Source organism: Doryrhamphus excisus, chromosome 4 (genome assembly GCF_030265055.1).
Source record: "Doryrhamphus excisus isolate RoL2022-K1 chromosome 4, RoL_Dexc_1.0, whole genome shotgun sequence".
In the NCBI taxonomy this organism is placed as follows: Eukaryota; Metazoa; Chordata; class Actinopteri; order Syngnathiformes; family Syngnathidae; genus Doryrhamphus; species Doryrhamphus excisus.
In genome coordinates, this window is record NC_080469.1 from 22088281 (window position 1) to 22112203 (window position 23923).

Genomic DNA, 23923 nt, shown 5'->3' on the forward strand with positions numbered 1-23923 from the left:
TATATAAAAAACATATATTTCCCCCCTAATAGAAATAATAATTTAAAATTAAATTATAAAATGTAAAAAAAACATAATTTTGTGTGTATTTATTTGAATTACACATTTGCTGATAGGTGTGTGATTTTGTAAATCATTAAATCATACGTCTGCTCATTTGTATTTGAAATGAATTAAATCATTTTCATAGTCACTATTGTGTTATACACTATATTAAACACTATTATTTAGAGTTAGTACTATATACTAGTAGTGAATGGTGTTAAGTATGCGGCAAACGTAGTAAAAAAAAAACGCAATTTATTTTAATTCTTTATTTTTACAAAAATGTCATGCAATCTAAAAGTATTTCTTTTGTGTGTTTGTGTTTCCATGGCAGCAGCAATTGTAAACAAATGAACTAGTCCATTAATTGTGAAGAAAAAAATATTTGGTTCTTTACATCATTAAAAAAATCAAATTTGGTAACTGGATTTGATGAGATTACATAACAGGAAGTAAACATAAAAAAATCTATATGTACACATTTATTTATGTACATGTCTCTATAAATCTCTATAAATAGCAACATCTATATGAATGTTACATCTGCTATACAAAATTATTTCAAAATATAAAATAAACTACAAATTTCAAGCTAACTAAAAAAAAATTTATGGGTATGAGAAAGAACATGTTAAAATACAAAAGAGCTGAATTTAATCCCCCAATTGAGAAAACTAAAGGCAAATGAATGTATTCCTCCAAACAGGATCATATTCATGGCAGATTTGTATAAAGTAATATGCAAAAAAACTGATTTGGTAACAGAATTCTCAAAACACGACTGATACTTGGGTGTCTGTGTTTCCGTGTGATGGTTGAATACACAATTCCAGTTCATCTCTAGAAAATAAAGCCACTTGTAACCCAAAAAAGACTGCCTGTTCACAGTATATGTGCACAACATCCAACACTACATTGGTTGTGAAGAGTGAAAGTGCCTCTAAGTTGCCAGGGAAACTTCAGGTTTGTGCTGTAAGTCTGCTGCAAGTGTTTAGGACTCAAGAGCAGCAGTGGCCTCTAGTGGTAGAGATGAGTCATCACAGTTGAAAAGCCACGTTTCCACCATGCTGGTACAGTTTGGTATGCTACACTTCCATGTCGCTTTAACACAGTACGTTGCAGCATTGGGTACCATATTATAGAACATATTATAGTCACCTTATCAACTTTGCATCATGGAAAACAATAAAAATAATAAAATTAAAAAAAATATATTTAAAAATAGAAAAAGAAATCAGATTTCGAGAATGATGTAAATGTACGAGAACAAAGTTTTACATTTCCCAGAAAAAAAGTCTTACATTTACAAGAATAAAGTTGTAAATTTACAAGAAAAAAAGATGTAATGATATTGCCTTCTTGATCCTATCCATCCTGGTCACTCCCAACATCAATTTTTAATCTTGTGAAGAAATTTTTATGTTTGTTCTTGTAAATATTACTTTATTCCTGAAATATAAAAAAAAACTTATTTATCATAAATGTACAACCTTTTTTTCTGGTAAAAAAAAAAAAAACACCGCCTTTTTTTTCCTCATAAATGTATGACTTTATTCTCGTAAATTTACAACTTATTTTTCCCCGTAAATTTGCAACTTTTTTCTCATTAATTTATGACTTTATTCCTGTAATATTGATATATATTTTATATTGATGTAATAATATTTATTTATTTTTATATTTACATATTTATTTTTATATTTATTTTTAATATTTATTTAATAATTAATATTGATATCATATTTATATCCCGTAATAATAAATGTACAACCTTTTGGTGTTGTGAATTTGCGACTTTTTCTTGTGACTTTATTCTCGTAAATTTACAACTTATTTTTCCCCGTAAATTTGCAACTTTTTTCTCATTAATTTATGACTTTATTCCCGTAATATTGATATATATTTTATATTTATGTAATACTATTTATTTATATTTATTTATTTTATATTTATATATTTTTATATTTATATATTTTTATTTTTATATTTATATATTTATTTTGATATTTATTGTTAATATTTATTTAATAATTAATATTGATATCTCATAATAATAAATGTACAACCTTTTGGTGTTGTGAATTTGCGACTTTTTCCTCATAAATGTGTGACTTTACTCTCATAAATTTACAACTTTATTCTGAAAATCTCAGCAATTTTTTTTAATTTATTATCCGTTTGGCCCTAATACTCGTAGCACTGAGACAAATTTAGGAAGTAACCAATGTATATCTTCATCGTATGTACCAATCATGATGAAGATCCGATCTTGTGGAATTGACTTATTATTGTTTACATTTGAGTGACGATCAAATTTAGTTGCTATTCCCCGCCCACATTGTATGAAACAGACTAGTTTCAAAATGTCCGACTTCCTGTTAGTTTTGTTATGATGGGTTCTTGAGACTTTTTTGCACATCCTGTAATGATTGACGTCAGGCCCCTAAAAATGAATAACAAACTGTACTGCTCAGTGGAAACGTGACTTACGGCGACCATGCTGATGGAGAAGATGCAAGGACTTAACTATGAAGGCATTATCATGCGAAAAAAAAAACCCACTTTTCCACTGTCCTGTCCTTGGCTCGTATGAAAAAGTCTCTACCCTCTTGGTCGTTCCACGAATAGCAAAATATCCGCTACATTTTGGTCATGTTCTCGACAGGCCTCTCGTTCTCGTACTCGTGTTCCTGGCAGATGAGCTGGTAGGGCTTCTTCTCCGCTTCCTCCACCACCGAGTTGCACGTCTCCGGGTCTCGAGTCAGCTCGTGGCGGGACAGGTGTTCCACGATGCCTGCGCCGATGGAGTCTCCCAGAACATTGGTGGTGGTGCGCAATCGGTCCCTGAAGTGAACAGAAGGAGAGTCGTGAGTGGTTTGAATCCGGCAGCTTGATCCAGCTCTGCGTGCGCTTTAAAGTGTTGCTACTCTCCAATTACAATCCCAAACACGTGGCCCGCGGGCCATACGTGGGCGTACCTCGAGGAATCAATTAAAGAGACCGTTTTGGGTCGGAAGCAGGAAGTCCATGGAAACACTGCAGAAAGAGGTGTAGAATCTAGAACAGGGGTCTCAAACACGCGGCCCGCGGGCCAACTGTGGCCCGCAGGACACTAGTTTGAGGCCCCCGCCTTGATATGAAAGTTTAATCTTAGTGCGGCCCGCGCAAGTTTGATATGGATGCTGTATGGCATGGGTCTCAAACACGCGGCCCGCGGGCCAAATGTGGCCCGTAGGACACTAGTTTGAGGCCCCCGCCTTGATATGAAAGTTTAATCTTAGTGCGGCCCGCGCAAGTTTGATATGGGTGCTGTATGGCAGGGGTCTCAAACACGCAGCACGCGGGCCAAATGTGGCCCGCAGGACACTAGTTTGAGGCCCCCGCCTTGATATGAAATTTTAATCTTAGTGCGGCCCGCGCAAGTTTGATATGGATGCTGTATGGCAGGGGTCTCAAACACGCGGACCGCGGGCCAAATGTGGCCCACAGGACATTAGTTTGAGGCCCCCGCCTTGATATGAAAGTTTAATCTTAGTGTGGCCCGCGCAAGTTTGATGTGGATGCTGTATGGCAGGCGTCTCAAACACGCAGCCCGCGGGCCAACTGTGGCGCGCAGGACACTAGTTTGAGGCCCCCGCCTTGATATGAAAGTTTAATCTTAGTGCGGCCCGCGCAAGTTTGATATGGATGCTGTATGACAGGGGTCTCAAACATGCGGCCCGCGGGCCAAATGTGGCCAGCAGGACACTAGTTCGAGGCCCCCGCCTTGATATGAAAGTTTAATGTTAGTGCGGCCCGCGCAAGTTTGATATGGATGCTGTATGGCAGGAGTCTCAAACATGTGGCCCGCAGGACACTAGTTTGAGGCCCCCGCCTTGATATGAAAGTTTAATGTTAGTGCGGCCCGCGCAGGTTTGATATGGATGCTGTATGGTATCATGTACCCAGAAAAAATTATTACGTTTGATTAATGTTCATGTTAAAGGTTAAATAACTGTTAATAGTTATCCTCCCTACCCGTGTGGAAGTGGTAAGTTTTTGGCTATTTAAGTTTTAAAGGAAATAACTTGAAGGCTACCGTTTAGGTCGCTAGCTCTCTAGTTTGCGAGTTAGCATGTGTCTCAAGACCCTGCAGTTGTGCAATATGTTGTAAATAAAAAGAGTATAAATGTGACTATAGTCGTGTTTTGTCATGTCTACAGGGCTCTAATAATGCTTTGTTCATTTTAATCTGAAAAAAAATAATTTGTCTACCCAACAACTATATGTGGTTTATAAGTTTTTATTATTTGCTGTTTTATTATTATTATTATATTTATTTATTACTGATTGATTGATTTTCTTTATTCTTGATTTGTTTATTTATTGTTCATCTTATTTTGTGTAGAAAAATAAAAAGTAAGATATTTGAGAACAATGGAATGTTTTATCAGAGCTTTTATTGTAGAAAATCGGAACCAAAGCAAAGTTTATTAATTTTTCTGTTTTTAATAAATGCGTTTTTTTCAGTGGCCCCCAGGTAAATTGAGTTTGAGACCCCTGCATTAAATAATTCCAGCTACTGTATATTAGGCAAATAGACACTGCTAAGGGCTATACTTACAGGAACCAATCCACCGCAATGATGAGCGTGATGTCATCAGTTGGCAGGCCCACCGACGTTAGCACTATCACCATGGTAACCAGCCCTGCCTGGGGAATTCCAGCTGCTCCGATGCTGGCTGCTGTGGCTGTGATACTGCACAGGGGAGTGTGGGGAGATAAGACAGATTGTTCTCGACTGAAAGATGGGACACACATGACCTCCGACACAGTAGTGAACGGGTTCAAAACCCTCTCAGGTGCATACTGATTAGATTACAGCAACTTTATGTATCCCACATCTGAGGAAAGTCCGCTGTTGGAGTATCAAATAGAAGTTATAAATCAAAGTAGTATCCAATTAGACCACTATGATAACAAACAGAGAAGTTGAGCATTTAGCATTTAGCATTTAGATTAGCATGGCTACTAGCCTTTCTCACTGCCGCCTACTTTTTTTCACATAAATTGACAACATGTTATCTCGTAAATGTACAACTTTTTTCTCGTAAATTTACAACCTTATTCTTGCTCATTTTCAAAAATTCACCTTTTTTTCTATAATTTTTTTTAAATTTCTCGTAAATCTATGATTTTTTTTCTCATAAATATACAACTTTTTCCTAGTAAATGTACACATTTTTTCTTGTAATTTTTTCTCTCCTTTTTCTCATAAATTTACAACTGTATAATGATAAATGTATGACTTTATTCTCATAGATTTATTTTTTTTTAAATCATGAATGTAAAACTTTGTAATGTAAAATGTAAAAGTTTTTTCTGTTTTTTTCATAAATGTACAACTTCATTCTCATAAATGTACAACTTTATTCTCATCCATTTATGACTGTAGTCTCGTAAAATGTACAACTTTTGCTCATAAATTTCTGACTGTACTCGTAATATTTACAACTTTATTCTCGTAAAAAAATTAAACTCTTGCTCATACATTTACAACATTATTCTCATAAATGTATGACTGTATTCTCGTACATTTACATTTTTTTTCTCATGAATGTACAACTTTTCCTTGTAAATGTACAACTTTTTTTCTTTTTTTCCATACATTTACAACTTTATTCTAAAAAATGTACAACTTTTGCTCATACATTTTTGACTGTATTCTTGTAATATTTACAACTTTTGCTCATGAATTTACAACTTAATTCTCGTAAAATTTAAAACTTTTGCTCATACATTTACAACTTTATTCTCATAAATTGACAATTTTATTGTCATAAATTTACATTTTTTCTCATAAATGTACAACTTTTGCTCATACATTACAACTTTTGCTCATACATTTACAACTTTATTCTTGTAAAATGTTATAAACTTTTGCTCATAAGTTTACAACTACTACAAGTACGTCTTCTGGTGTGAGCGGTCTGGTTGAAAACTTAATTATTAATGTAAACATGTAAGCTTTTTCTTTACATTTTTACTCTATTTTTCTCATTTTTTATGTAATAAAAATAATGTAAAAAATAATAAAAATAATACATAAATAAAACAATAATAAAAAATAATAAAATAAATAATAAAATAATAAAATAAATAAATAATAAAATAATAAAAATAATAAGCAAATCCAAATTCTGACCCAAAATAGGATAATTTTTCTGAATGGTGAATGGTGGTCTCATGTTTGGGTCAATGTAGCACGTGTGCGCCTGCTTACCTGATGGTGAGAATCTGTCCGAAGTTGAGGTCGTAATTATTAACCTGAGCGATAAAAATGGCTGCCAGCGCTTCATACAAAGCAGTGCCGTCCATGTTTATGGTGGCGCCCACAGGAAGCACAAAACGGGTCACACGCTTGTCCACCTTGTTGTTCTCCTCCAGGCATTTGAACGTGATGGGCAACGTGGCCGAACTAAGATGGAGGAAACGTTACACATGAAATACCGCACACCTTTAACGGCAAAAAGAGCATAAATCCCAAACCTGGATGACGTTCCGAGGGCGGTGATGAGGGCCTGCAGCAGGCCGGCGATAAAGATGAAGGGGTTCTTTCGAGTGACGATGAAGTAGAGCGTGGGCAGGACGAAGATGGCGTGGATGAGCAGGCCGCAGATGACGGTCACCGTGTACATACCCAGCTGGCCGCCCATCGACGTGATGTCGTCCATTTCTACTATTTTACCCGCAATCAGGAACAGAATACCGATGGGGGCGTACCTGAAACGGAGTCTGACGTTCAGTATTTCTGCCTCTGATACTGTAGGGGGCACTGTGGGCCTTTTAGGTCTGAACAATGGCAAATCAAATGTACTTTTTTCGCTTTTTTCCATACATTTACAACTTACACATTTATTCTCATAAATTTAGGACTGTATTTTTGTAAAACTTACAACTTTTGCTCATACATTTTTGAATGAATTCTCGTAAAATGTACAACTTTATTCTCATAAATGTATGACTGTATTCTCGTAAAATTTGCAACTTTTTCTAATAAATGTATTAACTTTATTCTGTTCTTGTGTTCTTGTAAAATTTCAAACTTAGCTCATAAATTTACAATTTTATTCTCAGAAATTTATGACTATATTCTTGTACAATGTACAACTTTTGCTCATATATTTTTGACTGTATTCTCGCAAAATTTACAACTTTTGCTCATAAATGTACAACTTTATTCTCATAAATGTATGACTATATTCTCGTAAAATTTACAACTTTCGCTCATAAATTTACAACTTTATTCTCATAAGTTCAAGACTGTATTAATTTACAAATTTTGCTCATTAATTACAACTTTATTCTCATAAATTTATGACTATATTCTCGTAAAATTTACAACTTTTGCTCATAAATTACAACTTTAGTCTCATAAATTTATGACTATATCCTTGTATAATTGACAACTTTTGCTCATACATTTTTTACTGTATTCTCATAAAATTTACAACTTTATTCTCATAAATGTATGACTGTATTCTCGTAAAATGTACAACTTTTTCTAATACATTTATTACTTTATTCTAATAAATTTATGACTGTTCTTGTAAAATTTTTAACTTAGCTCATAATTTTACAACTTTATTCTCAGAAATTTATGACTATATTCTTGTAAAATGTACAACTTTTGCTCATAAATGTACAACTTTATTCTCAGAAATTTATGACTATATCCTTGTAAAAGGTACAACTTTTGCTCATACAGTTTTGACTGTATTCTCATAAAATTTACAACTTTTGCTCTAAAATGTACAACTTTATTCTCATAAATTTATGACTGTATTTTCGTAAAATTTACAACTTTTGCTCATAAATTACAATTTTATTCTCATAAATTTATGACTATATTACTGTAAAATGTACAACTTTTGCTCATAAATTCATGACTATATTCTTCTAAAATTTACAACTTTATTCTGAAATGTATGATGATGTATTCTCGTAAAAACTTTTTCTAATAAATTTATTACGTTATTCTCATAAATGTATGTGTTCTTGTAAAATGTACAACTTTTTCTAATAAATTTATTACGTTATTCTCATAAATGTATGACATGTTCTTGTAAAATTTACAACTTTAGCTCATAAATGTACAACTTTATTCTCGTAAATTTATGAGTGTATTCTCATAAAATGTACAACTTTTGCTCGTACATTTTTGACTGTATTCTGGTAAAATGTACAACTTTTGCTCTAAAATTTACAACGTTCTCATAAATTTATGACTGTATTTTTGTAAAATTTACAACTTTAGCTCATAAATTTACAACTTTATTCTCAAAAATTTATGACTATATTCTTGTAAAATGTACAACTTTTACTCATACTTTTTTTACTGTATTTTCATACATTTACAACTTTATTCTCATAAATGTATGACTATATTCTTGTGAAGTTTACAACTTTTGCTCATAAATTACAACTTTATTCTCATAAATTTATGAAATTATGACTTTATTTTTTGCTCATACATTTTTTACTGTATTCTCGTAAATGTATGACTGTATTCTCGTAAATTAATATAAATAAATGATATCATGTTGTGGACTGAACAGTATGAGTATGAGTTGTTTTTATACTGATATCAGGCTGATACATCCCTACTTGCTAAACATTTTATAACCATACATGTTATACTTTAAATGCCTTTAACAAGAGTGTGAGGCATATTTAGGTCCTAACAATGGCAATCAAATCAAATGTAACTTTTATTGCAAATGTTTATCCAAAAAAGGGCATTTTTTGGGTCATTTGCATGTGAAAAGCATAGATCTACTGTACACGAATGAGGAATTATAGCATTTTTGTTACGATCGTTGGAGAGGCACATGGTCTCGTTTGGACCTACCACATGATTATGGCCACCAGCCTCATGATGGCCTCATTGAGACAGTCGAAAAAGTCCCTCAGAGGCTGGCCCTGTTCCCGCATGCTCCCGATGATCAAACCGAAGCACATGGAGAACACCACCAGGCCCAGAGCGTTGACCCCATTGACCGCCCCCGGCACGGGGATCATCTCCTCCCTGCTGATCAGCTGGCTCCCGTTGAGCGCGAACAGGGAATCGTTCACCGTCAGCTTGACGTGGACTACTCTCTTAGCGTACTGCGTCTTGAACTGTTGAAAACAAACAGCGTGTTAGACTGTGAAACCCTAACCATTGCTAATGTAGCAGTGCGGTGGCAATTTAATGGCTTGCCATGTATTCACAGTGCCTTGGTGATCCTCGGGATATGACTCTAGTGAAATGACTACATCTGTAAAGAAAAGCATATGAAACAAAACAATTCCAAGCATAGTTGCACAACACTTGCAAAAGCGCTTCCTTATTCACCATGTGGCACGTTCCGACAGCGGGACATTGTTTTTCCATTTCATGAAAATGTCTACTCATTTACTCCTGCTTGATGATGGAGCAAACAGAAGCACCGGTAGCCATGATACAATCAATTAATGCCATTTATCTACATTTATTCACTGAAAATCACCCCAAAAAAGTGTCACATAAACAAATATCAGTAATGGGAAATGAAGGCAAGACAAGAAAGAGTGTATTTCACTACTACTAGTGCTACAACCGCTACGTGTTTTTTTTATTTATTATTTGTACAAACTACTGTATTTCAAGTTACCTGTTTGGTGCAAGCCTCCACAAGGTTCGGAGGGAACATGTTCCTGCAAAACAGTACACCCTTGAATCAATGAATGAATCCATGCAGACTTTTTTGGGTGGGAGGGTCATATTGGGGCCCTTTGATCTCCAAGAGTTTGGACTTTCAAAACTATGACGCCCAACAATAGCTATAACCATTAATTAATTTAATAATAATAATATTCATAACTATGACACCCAACAATAGCTATAATAATTAATTTAATAATAATGTTCAAAACTATGACACCCAACAATAGCTATAATAATTAATTTAATAATAATAATATTCAAAACTATGACGCCCAACAATAGCTATAATAATTTAATAATAATAATATTCAAAACTATGACACCCAACAATAGCTATGATAATTAATTTAATATTTAATTTAATAATTAATCTAATAATAATAATATATAGTAATAAAATATAAATAGAAATAAAATAAAAAAATATTTTCATTATTAGCAATATTTCCCTGAGCAGTATCAAGTGTGTCGATGTATGTATGCATGTGTGTTTTTAGCAAATAATAATAATAAAAATACATAATAATAAAATATTAATAAATTAATATTATTATTATATGTTATTAAATACATAATAATAATAAATTATATATATTAATAATTATTATTAGTATTATTAAATTATTAGAGCTAGTGTTGGGTGTTATAGTTTTTTTTAATTATTATTAAATTAATATTATTATTAATAATTATTATTATTATATATTTAATAACATATAATAATAATACAATAATAATAATAAATACAATAATAACATTAATATAAAATAAGAATAATAATAATTATTATTATATTTTATTAAATATATAAGAATAATAATTATTATATATTATTAAATATATAATATTAATAATAAATTATATATATTAAATAATATATACAATTATTTATATTATATGATAATATTATTATATAATGATATGATATTATTATTATATTATTATATTATTATATGATATTATTATTATATTATTATATTATTATATTATTATATTATTATATTATTATATTATTATATTATTATATTATTATATTATTATATTATTATATTATTATATTATTATATATTAGTTGTTTAGATATTTCAGCTGTCACAAAAGCAAACAATATTTGTGTGAATGTAAAATCTGGTTTTCTACCTTTTTTATTTGGGAGCTGATATTTCCCTGAGCAGTATCAAGTGTGTGGATGTATGTATGCGTGTGTGTGTGTTAGCAGGTACCTGATAAGGTCCAGGAAGGCATCAGCGGGGCTAACCTTCTCTATCTGCTGCTGGTTAGTGAACTCCTCCTTGGAGCCTTTACCAGGGTGAATGATGAGCACCATGACGATGCCGATAAACACAGCAATCACCGTGGTGGTGGTGTAGTAGATCACCGCCCTCATGCCCATTTTCCCCGACGCACGGCTGTCCAGGGCAGCCATACCTGCAAACAGAAGAACACCAGGGGCCTCATTTATAAAACTTGCTTACGCACAAAACGGGGCTTGAATGTTGCGTACCCAAGTTGCTAATATCATTAGTCACATTTATTTACATCACTATTCTCAGAAACGCCACATTTGCTTGCTAACACAACAACAAAGTAAACATGATTCAGCAACATTGCAGTGTGTCAATCATCAACACTGTTGCGTTTGGACATGCAAAGCAGGTGAGCTGCCCCCCACCTTACACATGTACGGTAAATAAAGTGGTGTTTCCCATCAAGCATACATACAGTAATCCTGGGAACAGGTGGTGTAATTATAGACGGAATACACCCATTCACATAATCTGTCCGACTATCTACAAGAACAAAGCGCGCTAGGAAACATAAAACCGCTCTGACCTTCACCGCCGGGTAAACAACACCTACTGGAAGGCACCCAGGGAAAGATCTTATTCGCGTAACGTATTGTATATTTTAAATCGCACACACGGTAAGGAAACGCTTTGAAAACATATCAAGAGAGCCCCGCCGATGATCAAGTCGAAGCATCGGGTCAAACCATTTTCTTATATTTAGACTTTCACGCAACAAAGAAGCCAGGCGTGACTGACGAATGAAAGCAGGACAGTATCAGACAAGCGGTAGTATTTCTCATGCGATGGCAACATCAAGTGGCTTCCTATTTTGTGACGCCACCACATTAAGGGTGCCAATAATGGCAATGGGGGAAAATGCGGTGAAGACCATAGAATTCTAAAATTGCTAATTTTAGAACGCTAGCAATGCTAACGTTAGCATGCAAACACATAGCATCACAGTGCTCACAGTGTTTATATCTGTTGACTAGCTATAAAAATGTATAAAAATGCTACTATGCTACTGTTGCTACATGCTAGCAATGCTGAAGTGCCAAAATTAGCATGCTAACAACAAGCATGATAGTGCTACGTCTTTAAATGTCTACTTATGAAAATGGCTAAAAAGGCTACTATAACAATGTTAACATGCTAGCAATGATAACATTAGCATGCCAACACCTAGGATAATAGTGGTAAGTGTACATTCATTCATTGCTGGAGCCAATCCCAGCTGTCTTCGGGAGACCGGTGGCCAGCCAATCACAGGGCACATATAGACAAACAACCATTCACACTCACATTCATACCTATGGACAATTTGGAGTCGCCAATTAACCTAGCATGTTTTTGGAATGTGGGAGGAAACCGGAGTACTCGGAAAAAAAACAAGTTTAATATTTGCAATGGTAAAACTTGATCTGGCTTAAGGTATGATGGTCATAACTAAGGATCGACCGATATATCGGGCCAATATTTGCGTTCTTTACTTGAATCGGCATCGGCCGATCTACATGTTTAGATCGCTAATTTTAGAATGCTAGCAATGCTAACGTTAGCATGCAAACACATAGCATCACAGTGCTCACAGTGTTTATATCTGTTGACTAGCTATAAAAATGTATAAAAATGCTACTATGCTACTGCTAGCATGCTAGCAACACTCAAGTGCCAAAATTAGCATGCTAACATGTTAATGCATTGAACTTGGGTCTCCGAGCTGAGAGGTCTGCGCGCTAACCACTCGACCACTGTGCAACCTGATTTCTAAAACATTCATTCATTCCAATTAACCCAGTCAATATAGTGATATATATATATATATAGCACATCATGACTGGTTCAAGACTCTTCATCCTTGTATTTAGCAAACATCAACTGCTTGTATTGTTTCTAGAATTGGCTAATTTAACACCTGAACACAACATTCTATCAACATTTAGAGGTCAGAAAAGTGGAAAAAGTAGAACAGGTCCTCTTTAGGTCTTCGGTTTTCCTTTAAATGCGAGATATTTAAAAATCCTGCCTGTTATTGTCGGGGGGACGGTTGGTTTGAGAACCACTGGTCATATAAATTTATCGCTGAATCAGTTACCGTATTTTCTGGACTATAAGTCACTCCGGAGTATAAGTCGCCAAAAATACATAATTAGGTAGAAAAAAACATACATAAGTCGCACTGGAGTATAAGTCGCATTTTTTGCGGGTAATTTTAACTACTTGACCAAAACAAACATTACGTCATCTTGGAAGGCAAGTTCTAATATTAATAAAAGAATAGAGAACAGGCTGAATAGGTGTAAGATATGCTAACACAATACTTATTTAGCTACACAAAAAATAAACATGAACAGAAAAGGTGTCCAATATTTATGTAACATAAACAATTTTTTCGCTCTGGAGTATAAGTTGCAGGAACAGCCAACCTATGAAAAAAAGTGCGACTTATAGTCCGGAAAATACGGTAATTTCCCCTGTAATCAAGGAAGTGTCGTTAAATGGCGAATCCTGAAGCTTTTTATGCCCTCCCACCCCCAGTGCTGACCTTCTTTGACCTTCTTCAATAGCTGTGATAGCATTAAATAGACCGCGGCAGACAGGGCAAGGACGATGTCATATTTTCAAAGTGTCACCTCCCATTATGGTCGTTATCTTCAGTCAGAGCAGGCCATTGTGGGATGAAGATTTATGTGTTTCTTTTCATCATACGTGGCACTGCTGTACACCAGAGTGTGTGTCTGTGCGTTAGAATGGATGCACCCGCTGTTCCTGTTTTGTCTCAACGCGGCCGCAAACCTTTTTTTCCATCTCGCCCTCCTCTAATCCTCAACCTCCAGAACATTCACTTCCTCTTGTCGGCCTCTTATTCCTTTTCTGACAAGCCTGGGAAAACTTGTTGACTTAGTCTGCCTACATACACGCACTCGCACACAATGATGTCCTGACCCGTCGCCACGGCAACAACATACACAGCCTGACCAATTCCATCCATTGAAAAGAATGAAAGAAGCAAGATTGAAGGAGTGACTTTCTTTCTACTTCGGGCGGAAGCGGTGGGAGGTGTACAAATACAAATGCAAGCCCTTCTTTAGAGAGGGAAAGTTGAGATCGGGGGGCACAAGAAGCCCTCGTGTGGTCCTCGTGAACCTTCAAAATGGAACCCAACCAGAGCTTCCCAGACCTCAAATTACAAATTGTGTTGAGTTCAATAGATTCCTGAGAGAACATCACCTTTAGGACCTTAGGTTACCATGGCGACATGTGAATATTTTTATGTTTTTAGACAGTTTCTGCTTCTACATGCTTTAAATCAAGGGTGTCCAAACTTTTTCCAGCGAAGGCCACATACGGAAAACGTAGTCCGTATTAACTGAATATTTTGGTAGTTAGAGCATAGGAAACCAGTTTAGGACTTTCTAAGTATGATTTGTATCATTATTAGAGCCCTGTAGACATGAGATAACACCCCTATAGTCACCCTTAGCATAAGGCTAAAAATAACCATTCATTCATTTTCACAAGGGTCGCGGGGGTGCTGGAGCCTATCCCAGCTGTCTTTGCGCGAGAGGCGCACCCTGTACACCCTGGACTGGTGGCCAGCCAATCACAGGGCACATATAGACAAACAACCATTCACACTCACATTCATACCTATGGACAATTTGGAGTCGCTAATTAACCTAGCATGTTTTTGGAATGTGGGAGGAAACCGGAGTACCCGGAGAAAACCGAGTTTAATATCTGCAATGGTAAAACCTGATCTGGCTTAAGGTATGATGGTCATAACTAAGGATCGACCGATATATCGGGCCGATATTTGCGTTCTTTACTTGAATCGGTATCAGCCGATACGCATGTGGGTTCGCCAATGTATTTTATCGACATGTATGTATGTATTTTATCTACATGTTTACATCGCTAATTTTAGAATGCTAGCAATGCTAATGTTAGCATGCAAACGCATAGCATCACGGTGCTAACAGTGTTTATATCTGTTGAGTAGCTATAAAAATGTATACAAATGCTACTATGCTACTGTTAGCATGCTAGCAACGCTGAAGTGCCAAAATTAGCATGCTAACAACTAGCATCACAGTGCTAACAGTGTTTATATCTGTTGACTAGCTATAAAAATGTATACAAATGCTACTATGCTACTGTTAGCATGCTAGCAACGCTGAAGTGCCAAAATTAGCATGCTGACAACAAGCAAGATAGTGCTACGTCTTTAAATGTCTACTTATGAAAATGGCTAAAAAGGCTACGATGACAATGTTAACATTAGCATGCCAACAGGATAATAGTGGTAAGTGTACATTCATTCAATGTGGGAGGAAACCGGAGTACCCGGAGAAAACCCACGCATGCACGGGGAGAACATGCAAACTCCACACAGAGATGGCTGAGAGTGGAATTGAACCCGGGTCTCCTAGCTGTGAGGTCTGCGCGCTAACCATTCGCAGCCCTGTCTATAACCTGATATGTTATTTCCACCCTCCATGCAACAGTAATTATGTGAAATGGTGACGTGGTGTGTGGCACAAAGGAGCCTCTGGTGCGATGCCCCGTCAATAACCTCTCTCTCTGTGACCCACGCTGCACGTCAAAACAAACACGTCTCAATGACAGGACCTTTTTGTCCAAGTAAACATCCCCCGCGTTTGTCCGTGCTGTCACAAATGTGCAAATAGCTTTGTCGTGTCTTTGCTGCTGTTTTGCTTATCCAATCAATGAAGACCTCATATGCTGTTCTCGTCCACCTCTGGGTCCACAAACAAGCGTTGCACAGTGGAAGACACAACATACTGGTACAGAGTCGGGAATGTTTATTAATTGCTTCCACACCTGATGGTGATAAGTGAATTTCTTCCAAGATGCTGTTTTTACCATTATTAGAGCCCCGTAGACATGAAACAGCACCCCTATAGTTACAATTACACTCTTTACACCACATTGCACAGACTAGGGGCTCACATCAGGGACATAATATGACAACTGACGCACATAGCACAAGCTAATTGTTAGCTTCAAATTTATTTGTTCTAAACCAGGGGTCTCAAACATGCGGCCCGCGGGCCAAATGTGGCCCGCAGGACACTAGTTTCAGGCCAACAAAAGTTTAATGTTAGTGTGGGCCGCGCAAGTTTGATTTGGATGCTGTATGGCAGAGGTCTCAAACATGCGGCCCGTGGGCCAACTGTGGCCCGCAGGACACTAGTTTGAGGCCCCTGCCTTTGATATGAAAGTTTAATGTTAGTGCGGCCCGCGCAAGTTTGATATGGATGCTGTATGGTATCATGTACCCAGAAAAAAATTATTACGTTTGATTAATGTTCATGTTAAAGGTTAAATAACTGTTAATAGTTATCCTCCCTATCCGTGTGGAAGTGGTAAGTTTTGTGGAAGTGGTAAGGCTATTTAAGTGGAAGTGGTAAGGCTATTTAAGTTTAAAGGAAATAACTCGAAGGCTACCGTTTAGGTCGCTAGCTCTCTCGTTTGCGAGTTAGCATGTGTCTCAAGACCCTGCAGTTGCGTAATATGTTGTAAATGAGAGTATAAATGTGACTATAGTCGTGTTTTGTCATGTCTACAGGGCTCTAATAATGCTTTGTTCATTTTAATCTGAAAAAAATAAATTGTCTACCCACCAACTATATGTGGTTTCTTAAGTTTTTATTATTTGCCGTTTTATTATTATTATATTTTTTTATTTATTACTGATTGATTGATTTTCTTTATTCTTGATTTATTTATTTTTCATCTTATTTTGTGTAGAAAAATAAAAAGGAAGATATTTGAAAACAGTGGAATGTTTTATCAGAGCTTTTATTGTAGAACATTGGAACTAAAGCGAAGTTTTTTTTAATTTTTTTGTTTTTAATAAATGCGTTTTTTTTCTGTTTTTTTTTGGAAAACCTGATGCGGCCCAGTCTCACCCAGATCAGAGCTCCAGTGGCCCCCTAAGTAAATTGAGTTTGAGACCCCTATTCTAAACTGAAAGTGTTTCAAACCGAGTCGGGAAAAGGACACTCATTCATCCCTAACACCGGCTACTGTTGCCTACAGCAACCAGATGGATAGAAGGAAGCATTTAGGTACCGAAACCTGGTCGATACCCGGTAGTATCGACAGAATTTGTTTGGTATACCAATGATAGTACCGGCTTCAGTACCCATCCTTGAGCAGGGCTTTCAAAAAGCACTTTGAAACAGACTTGGCACATAATAATGATCAGAAACTCTTCACCTAGTATACAGTACCTTATGTACAATACCGTGTTTTACCATATTCATGAGTGAAGGGGTTGTGCACTGACCCGTGATGAGACTGGACACCAGCAGGGGCAGCACCAGCATTTGAAGCATCCTCATCAGCAGCTCGCCAGGGAAAGAGAAGAACTTGATGTCACGGTAGGACATCTTGTACGGCCGCAGGACAAATCCCAATATGATACCTGCAGGGCGGGATTACATATAAAGTTGTTGTTTTTTTTAATGTATTCAGTATTTGGCCAAGATAAAGTATAATATTCATTCATTCATTCGTTTTCTACTGCTTAGGTACACCCTGGATTGGTGGCCAGCCAATCACAGGGCACATATAGACAAACAACCATTCACACTCACATTCATACCTATGGACAATTTGGAGTCGCCAGTTAACCTAGCATGTTTTTGGAATGTGGGAGGAAACCGGAGTCAAACCCACGCATGCACGGGGAGAACATGCAAACTCCACACAGAGATGGCCGAGAGTGGAATTGAACTCGGGTCTCCAAGCTGTGAGGTCTGCACGCTAACCACTCGATCGCCGTGCAGCCCAAAATATTCATTTATTCATTTTCTACCGCTCTTCCCTACGAGGGTCACGGGGGGTGCTGGAGCCCATCCCAGCCGCCCCCGGGCGAGAGGCGGGGTACACCCTGGACTGGTGGCCAGCCAATCACAGGGCACATATAGACAAACAACCATTCACACTCACATTCATACCTATGGACAATTTGGAGTCGCCAATTAACCTAGCATGTTTTTGGAGTCAAACCCACGCATGCACGGGGAGAACATGCAAACTCCACACAGAGATGGCCGAGAGTGGAATTGAACTGGGGTCTCCAAGCTGTGAGGTCTGCACGCTAACCACTCCCCCGCTATGCAGCCCAAAATATAATATAGTTATTTTATTTTCATGAAATGACGGCAAAAACCAGTAATCAATCATTCTAAAAGGTAACAAAGGTGTTTTTACTAACATTTTTTTAACATCATATGCAAATGATATGCAAATTTGTCGACTTATAGCGACTTCTAGGACAGCCAATAGCTACTTTTCTTACTGAAACCTTTGCCAACAGCAAATGCAGGCGGCGCTATTGATTCTATTTGTGTGTGGATCTGCAAGGTGGAAAATTTGTGCCAAAAGTTTTTCGTAGTACTTGAAGTAAATATGTTCCTGTGTACTAGTATTTGTTCGTTAGGTATGTTTCTTATTTACAAAACAGAATGCTGTTCTGTATTTGCTAACCACACTGGGTTTGTTTGTCAATCGTCGGTTGTTGATAAAACATGTTTTGCGTGTTTGTGTCGTTGTGGCATGATTTTAACTTCTTCCAGAAATGCTTCGATATGCACCATTTCCATTGTTTGCACAAAAGTTCACAAAAATTATGGGCATCTAGTAGAGATGGGATTTTTGGCTCTTCGAGGGGAGCCGCATCTTGGTGAGCCGTTCCTTTTAAAGAGCCGTTCATCAAACAACTGGCTCATTTGGCTGGTTTTTATAATTAAGTTTTAAGAAGCCAGCCTGGCCTCAACTCGTTTTATTTTGGAAATAATCACTGGGTGGAATAAATTTATAAATATCCCACCAATATGAGTTTGAGTTATTCTGAAATACTGATTAAAACCTTTTAAAGTCAGATCTGGATTCATTGTAAATATTCCACAGGGTGGTGCTATAACACTCTGCTTTGACAGTGACGTCGCTGTTTTGAATTATCCATTGTACAAATTATGTGTATGCATATGTGTAAACCATGACTTGAACATGTATAAACATTAAAAAACAAAGCAGGATACAATGAATTTCTGTGCAACAGCTTTTAGTGCGAAGAAAAAAACCTTGACATCGTTCATGTTAATGAGCCGTTCAAAAGAACCGGTTCATTCGTGAACAAATGCTTAGCTTAGCTTAGCTTGTTGTCATTTCCATTAGTGAGCAAATTAACTCATTTGCAACCAAACAACAAATGTATACGTTTTTTTCCAACCCAAACGCTCGCTCCCAAAGACGTTTTTATGGCTGAAAAATAAAAAAAATGGCTGGGATTGAGTTAAGTTAACAATATGGTTACCTTCGGTTAGCAAGCTGTAGTCAGTTCACTTAGCTAGCATGACTACGCAAAATTGATTTTTGATATCAAATGAGGTGTCACATGAGCAATGTTGGGCATGTTACTTTAAAAAGTAATTAGTTACTAGTTACTTCTCAAAAAAGTACTTAAAAAAAGTTACTGAGTTACTCCACTACAAAAGTAACTAGTTACCAGTAAAACTATTGCCCACCCACAGCAAAGACGGGTACCATTACAGAGGTTTGCATTTATTGCAGTCGACATGTGTTTCTGTGGGTTGCTCACACAAGACGTGGACAAAGTTTTTTTTTCGGGGACATAATGTGCATTTTACCTTTGACGTCAAGGAGGTTAAAGTAGTGTGTGTACTTCTATTTGGCAAACGCCGTCTTCTCCATAGAGTCGTCCTCACTCTATCTACTACCCGGCACTTTGGACGTGCTCTAACCCGCCCACACACGTTCTGTGATTGGCTGAAAAAACAATCTCACTAAACCTTAGCCAATCCTCATTGCTTATGTGCTCTAAACACCCGCCCACCTAAGTTCTCTGATTGGCTAAAAACGCAATCTTACTAAATCTTAGCTAATCCTCGTTGCTTATGTGCGCTAAACACCCGCCCACCTAAGTTCTCTGATTGGCCGAAAACACTATTTTACTAAAACCTTAGCCAATCCCTTATTGCTTATGTGCTCTAAACACCCGCCTACCCAAGTTCTGATTGGCTGAAAGTGCGATTTTACTAAATCTTAGCCAATCATTGTTGAATATGTGCTCTAAACACCCGCCCACTTAATTTTCTCTGATTGGCCGAAGACGCAATTTCACTAAATCTTAGCTAATCCTCGTTGCTTATGTGCTCTAAACACCCGCCTACCCAAGTTCTGATTGGCTGAAAGTGCTATTTTACTAAATCTTAGCCAATCATCCTTAAATATGTGCTCTAAACACCCGCCCATTTAATTTCGCTGATTGTCCGAAGACGCAATTTTACTAAAACCTAGCCAATCCTCATTGCTTATGTGGTTATCTCCTCTCCCTTGTCACTAGTTGTGATATATGATATGATATATTTTGAGGCGGCCTCAGTAACGTGCAGTAACGGGATTTGCCAGTCTAGTGTTTCATTCAAAGTGAACACACATGCTCCTCCTCTGATGTAGGTCAGTAAAACGCGCTCTCATTGGAGCCCGAAGCCACAAAGTGTGCGGCTTGCCTGATATCTGGGCTGCGGTTGTAACTCTAGCAGGGATGCAGATGTGCAGCACGTGGGTGGGCACCCATCACTTCCTGTTGCGTAGGATGCAAAGGTTAACGGCAAAAGGTCAAAAGTCAGACCTCTTCCATCCTCACTTGACCAAGTTTCTATTTATTTCCTTTTGGCTCCCTTTTGGAGACGGCAACTGCTCTTCTGCAAGTCAGCCATAACGGCCATATTATCTTGTGTTGTGCAGTTACTTTCTTTCTCTTTGTTTACTTTTGCTATCATGTTGGACTAGTTGCCCATTTCGGGGGAGGGGGGGGACACAGTAATCTCTTCTTTTTCTGAGTTAATGTGTTCCAGACTTGAACATGGTTAAGTGAATTTAAGTAGGATTTCCTCTTCATAAATGGAACATTTGTGTAGTTATGGCATATAAATCTGTTTACAATCTTCTAAATAATGTTTTTATATTTATTAGAGCCCTCTGGACATGACATAACACCCACACAGTCACCTTTACACTTGTATTACCCAAGAGATTCGACATAATGTGGGGGTGGAAAGCCATTCAGGACAGGATTAAATGTGTGCAAAGGGGAGCGGAATCAGTGGCGGACAGGAAGTTACAGGGTTGACTTTTAGCTTGTTGTGGGTTAAAGCCCAAAGAGTAGCTCGTGTTATTATTGTGCCTGTTGTGAGATCACTGAAACCTGCAATAAAAATCGGGTGCTAGTCAGCAATGTGGAATATAGCTTTTATTCCATTTAGCCTTTTTTTTTAGCTTGGAAATGCTAGGTTTAGGCATAAAACATTCCGTCCTATCTTTTCCTTTTTGTGTCATTTCATAGCTGTGATAATGTTTCTTGCTCTCCGGCCTTATAATAAAGTGTAAGGCTCTACACCAGCGGCCCGCCGGCCAAATGTGGCCCGCAGGACACTAGTTTGAGGCCCCCTCCTTGATATGAAAGTTTAATGTTAGTGCGGCCCGCGCAAGTTTGATATGGATGCTGTATGGTATCATGTACCCAGAAAAAATTATTACGTTTGATTAATGTTCATGTTAAAGGTTAAATAACTGTTAATAGTTATCCTCCCTATCCATGTGGAAGTGGTAAGTTTTTGGCTATTTAGGTTTAAAGGAAATAACTTGAAGGCTACCGTTTAGGTCGCTAGCTCTCTAGTTTGCGAGTTAGCATGTGTCTCAAGACCCTGCAGTTGCGCAATATGTTGTAAATAAAAAGAGTATAAATGTGACTATAGTCGTGTTTTGTCATGTCTACAGGGCTCTAATAATGCTTTGTTCATTTTAATCTGAAAAAAATAATTTGTCTACCCACCAACTATATGTGGTTTCTTGAGTTTTTATTATTTGCCGTTTTATTATATTTGTTTATTACTGATTGATTTTCTTTATTCTTGATTTGTTTATTTTTCATCTTATTTTGTGCAGAAAAATAAAAATTAAGATATTTTATCAGAGCTTTTATTGTAGAAAATCGGAACCAAAGCACTGAAAAAGTTTGTATATTTTTCTGTTTTTAATAAATGCGTTGTTTTTTTTTGAAAACCTGATGCGGCCCAGCCTTGCCCAGACCCTAGCTCCAGTGGCCCCCAGGTAAAGTAAAAAAAGGGTAGACCCCTGATCTAGAAGATCTAGAAAGCTTTCTATGCGGGTAGCTGCTCTATAGTGGCCAAAGTTGTACATTTGATATTTTAAAATATGAACAAATCCAAGGTCATAATAGTCAGAGAGTGAAGTCATAATATGACGTTGGAAAAATAATAAAATAATAAAAATAATTTAAAAATAAATAAATAAATAAAAATGATAAATAAAAATAATAAATAAAAATAATAAAATAATCCATAAAAATAATCCATAAAAATAATCCATAAAAATAATAAATAAAAATAATAAAATAATAAAATAATAAAATAATAAAATAATAAAATAATAAAATAATAAAATAATAAAATAATAAAATAATAAAATAATAAAATAATAAAATAATAAAATAATAAAATAATAAAATAATAAAATAATAAAATAATAAAATAATAAAATAATAAAATAATAAAATAATAAAATAATAAAATAATAAAATAATAAAATCCTCCTCAAAGACATCAATTGTATGGATGAGGTAAACATCTCCACTCACCGATGATAACCGCCGCGACGGTGAGTATGACAAAGGCGTTCCTTATGAAGAATCCCTTCAAGTCATTCTTAGTGATGTTCTGCACTCTCTTCCTGGCCAGCAGGGACCGGGATTGGATGCCTGACCGGAACTGTCGGAAGCCCCGGCAGGCTCTCTGAGGATCCTCCCCGTTGCTCTGCGTCATGTCGGTGGAACTCTCCAGATCTGCCGTGCTGGAACTTGAGTGGCGTTCGACTAGTGACAGGAAAATGAGCTGATAAGGCGTTTTTTGTTTTTTTTTTTGCAGTTGCATCATGCCAAGTGATCATCAAAGCTCACAACTTTATTGATAAAAAGGAAAAAACGTTGCTCTTTATTAAGCCTCGATGCTTCTGAATGGGAAGCACTTCCTCAAAAAAAAAGCACGGCTACTGCTCACACACACACACACACACACACACACACACACACTTCATCATGACACCTAAAACCATAGAAGCTGTTTCCGTACCTTTTAGGCTGCCGCAATCAGGAGGCTTTGGTGTTGCTGTGGGTTAAAGCTCAGTCAGTGTGTGTCTGTGTGTGGAAGTGGAGAGGAAGTGAGGAAGCGGGGCTGCAGGGTGGGTGTCCGGGGGCTTGTTCTTTGGTTGTGAGTGAGTAGAAATGAGTGGAGGGTAGAAAAGAGGGAGAGCTGCTGTGGTGGCGGCTGTGATGAGAGCAATGAAAGAACCAGTGAGAGAATGGAGGCGGTGCCACAGTTGGACAAGGGGGAGGGGGGTGGGAACTCACAGTTGTTGCCTCGTGGGGAGGTGAAGGGGGGAATTAAGGTAGAGGAGGAACCCGCATGGGGGGGCGGTATCTTGAGGAATAATGATTTTTCAAGCAGGAAGAATTGAAAAGAGCTTCTTGTTCCTCCTTTCAAAGGGTTTGTCACGCCTGATAAGTTCGGCCTGATTGCAGATTCCTGCAGAGAGGGGGGGCTGGGGGGGGGTCAAAGCAATATTAAGAGGTTTTATTTTGACACAACACACACAAGTCAATCAATTCAATGATATAAAAAATACTAAAATTCCTGTTCCTTCTTTTTCCTCATTTTCCTCATTCCTCACATCCATAACGTGGATGTGCTAAATATTTGCCAAGCGTTCCGGACGTAGCACGTTTGAA

The 23923-nt window shown here is 37.0% G+C and overlaps 1 protein-coding gene across 7 annotated transcripts; it reads right to left on the minus strand.

Annotated features, from left to right (window-relative positions):
* Nucleotides 1-638: 638 nt before the first annotated feature.
* On the minus strand, nucleotides 639-23713 carry slc1a3a (solute carrier family 1 member 3a). Of its 7 annotated transcripts, none has more exons than XM_058072115.1 (11): nucleotides 23546-23710; nucleotides 23268-23462; nucleotides 22778-23011; nucleotides 17378-17515; nucleotides 10996-11200; nucleotides 9287-9344; nucleotides 8936-9204; nucleotides 6574-6807; nucleotides 6308-6502; nucleotides 4649-4783; nucleotides 639-2889 (listed from the first exon to the last, which is right to left on the minus strand). In XM_058072115.1, exons 3-11 carry the CDS (start codon nucleotides 22959-22961, stop codon nucleotides 2685-2687), a joined length of 1623 nt encoding a protein of 540 aa, XP_057928098.1. In that variant the 5' UTR covers nucleotides 22962-23011; nucleotides 23268-23462; nucleotides 23546-23710; the 3' UTR covers nucleotides 639-2684. The 7 variants fall into 7 exon arrangements, 6 of the variants coding, with proteins under 6 accessions (XP_057928098.1, XP_057928099.1, XP_057928100.1 ...); XM_058072116.1 differs by lacking the exon at nucleotides 9287-9344 and adding an exon at nucleotides 9720-9762 and having other exon boundaries at nucleotides 23546-23709; XM_058072117.1 differs by lacking the exons at nucleotides 22778-23011; nucleotides 23268-23462; nucleotides 23546-23710 and adding an exon at nucleotides 19746-19854.
* Nucleotides 23714-23923: the final 210 nt, after the last annotated feature.

Bases quoted from the DNA above. Each gene is read 5' to 3' on its own strand.
- slc1a3a (XM_058072115.1), bottom strand. From the start codon at position 22,961: ATGACGCAGAGCAACGGGGAGGATCCTCAGAGAGCCTGCCGGGGCTTC. The intron at 17,516-22,777 runs GTGAGTGGAGAT...CCCGCCCTGCAG, and splicing joins CGTCGCGGCGGTTATCATCG to GTATCATATTGGGATTTGTC. The intron at 11,201-17,377 runs GTCAGTGCACAA...TTCTGTTTGCAG, and splicing joins GGTGTCCAGTCTCATCACGG to GTATGGCTGCCCTGGACAGC.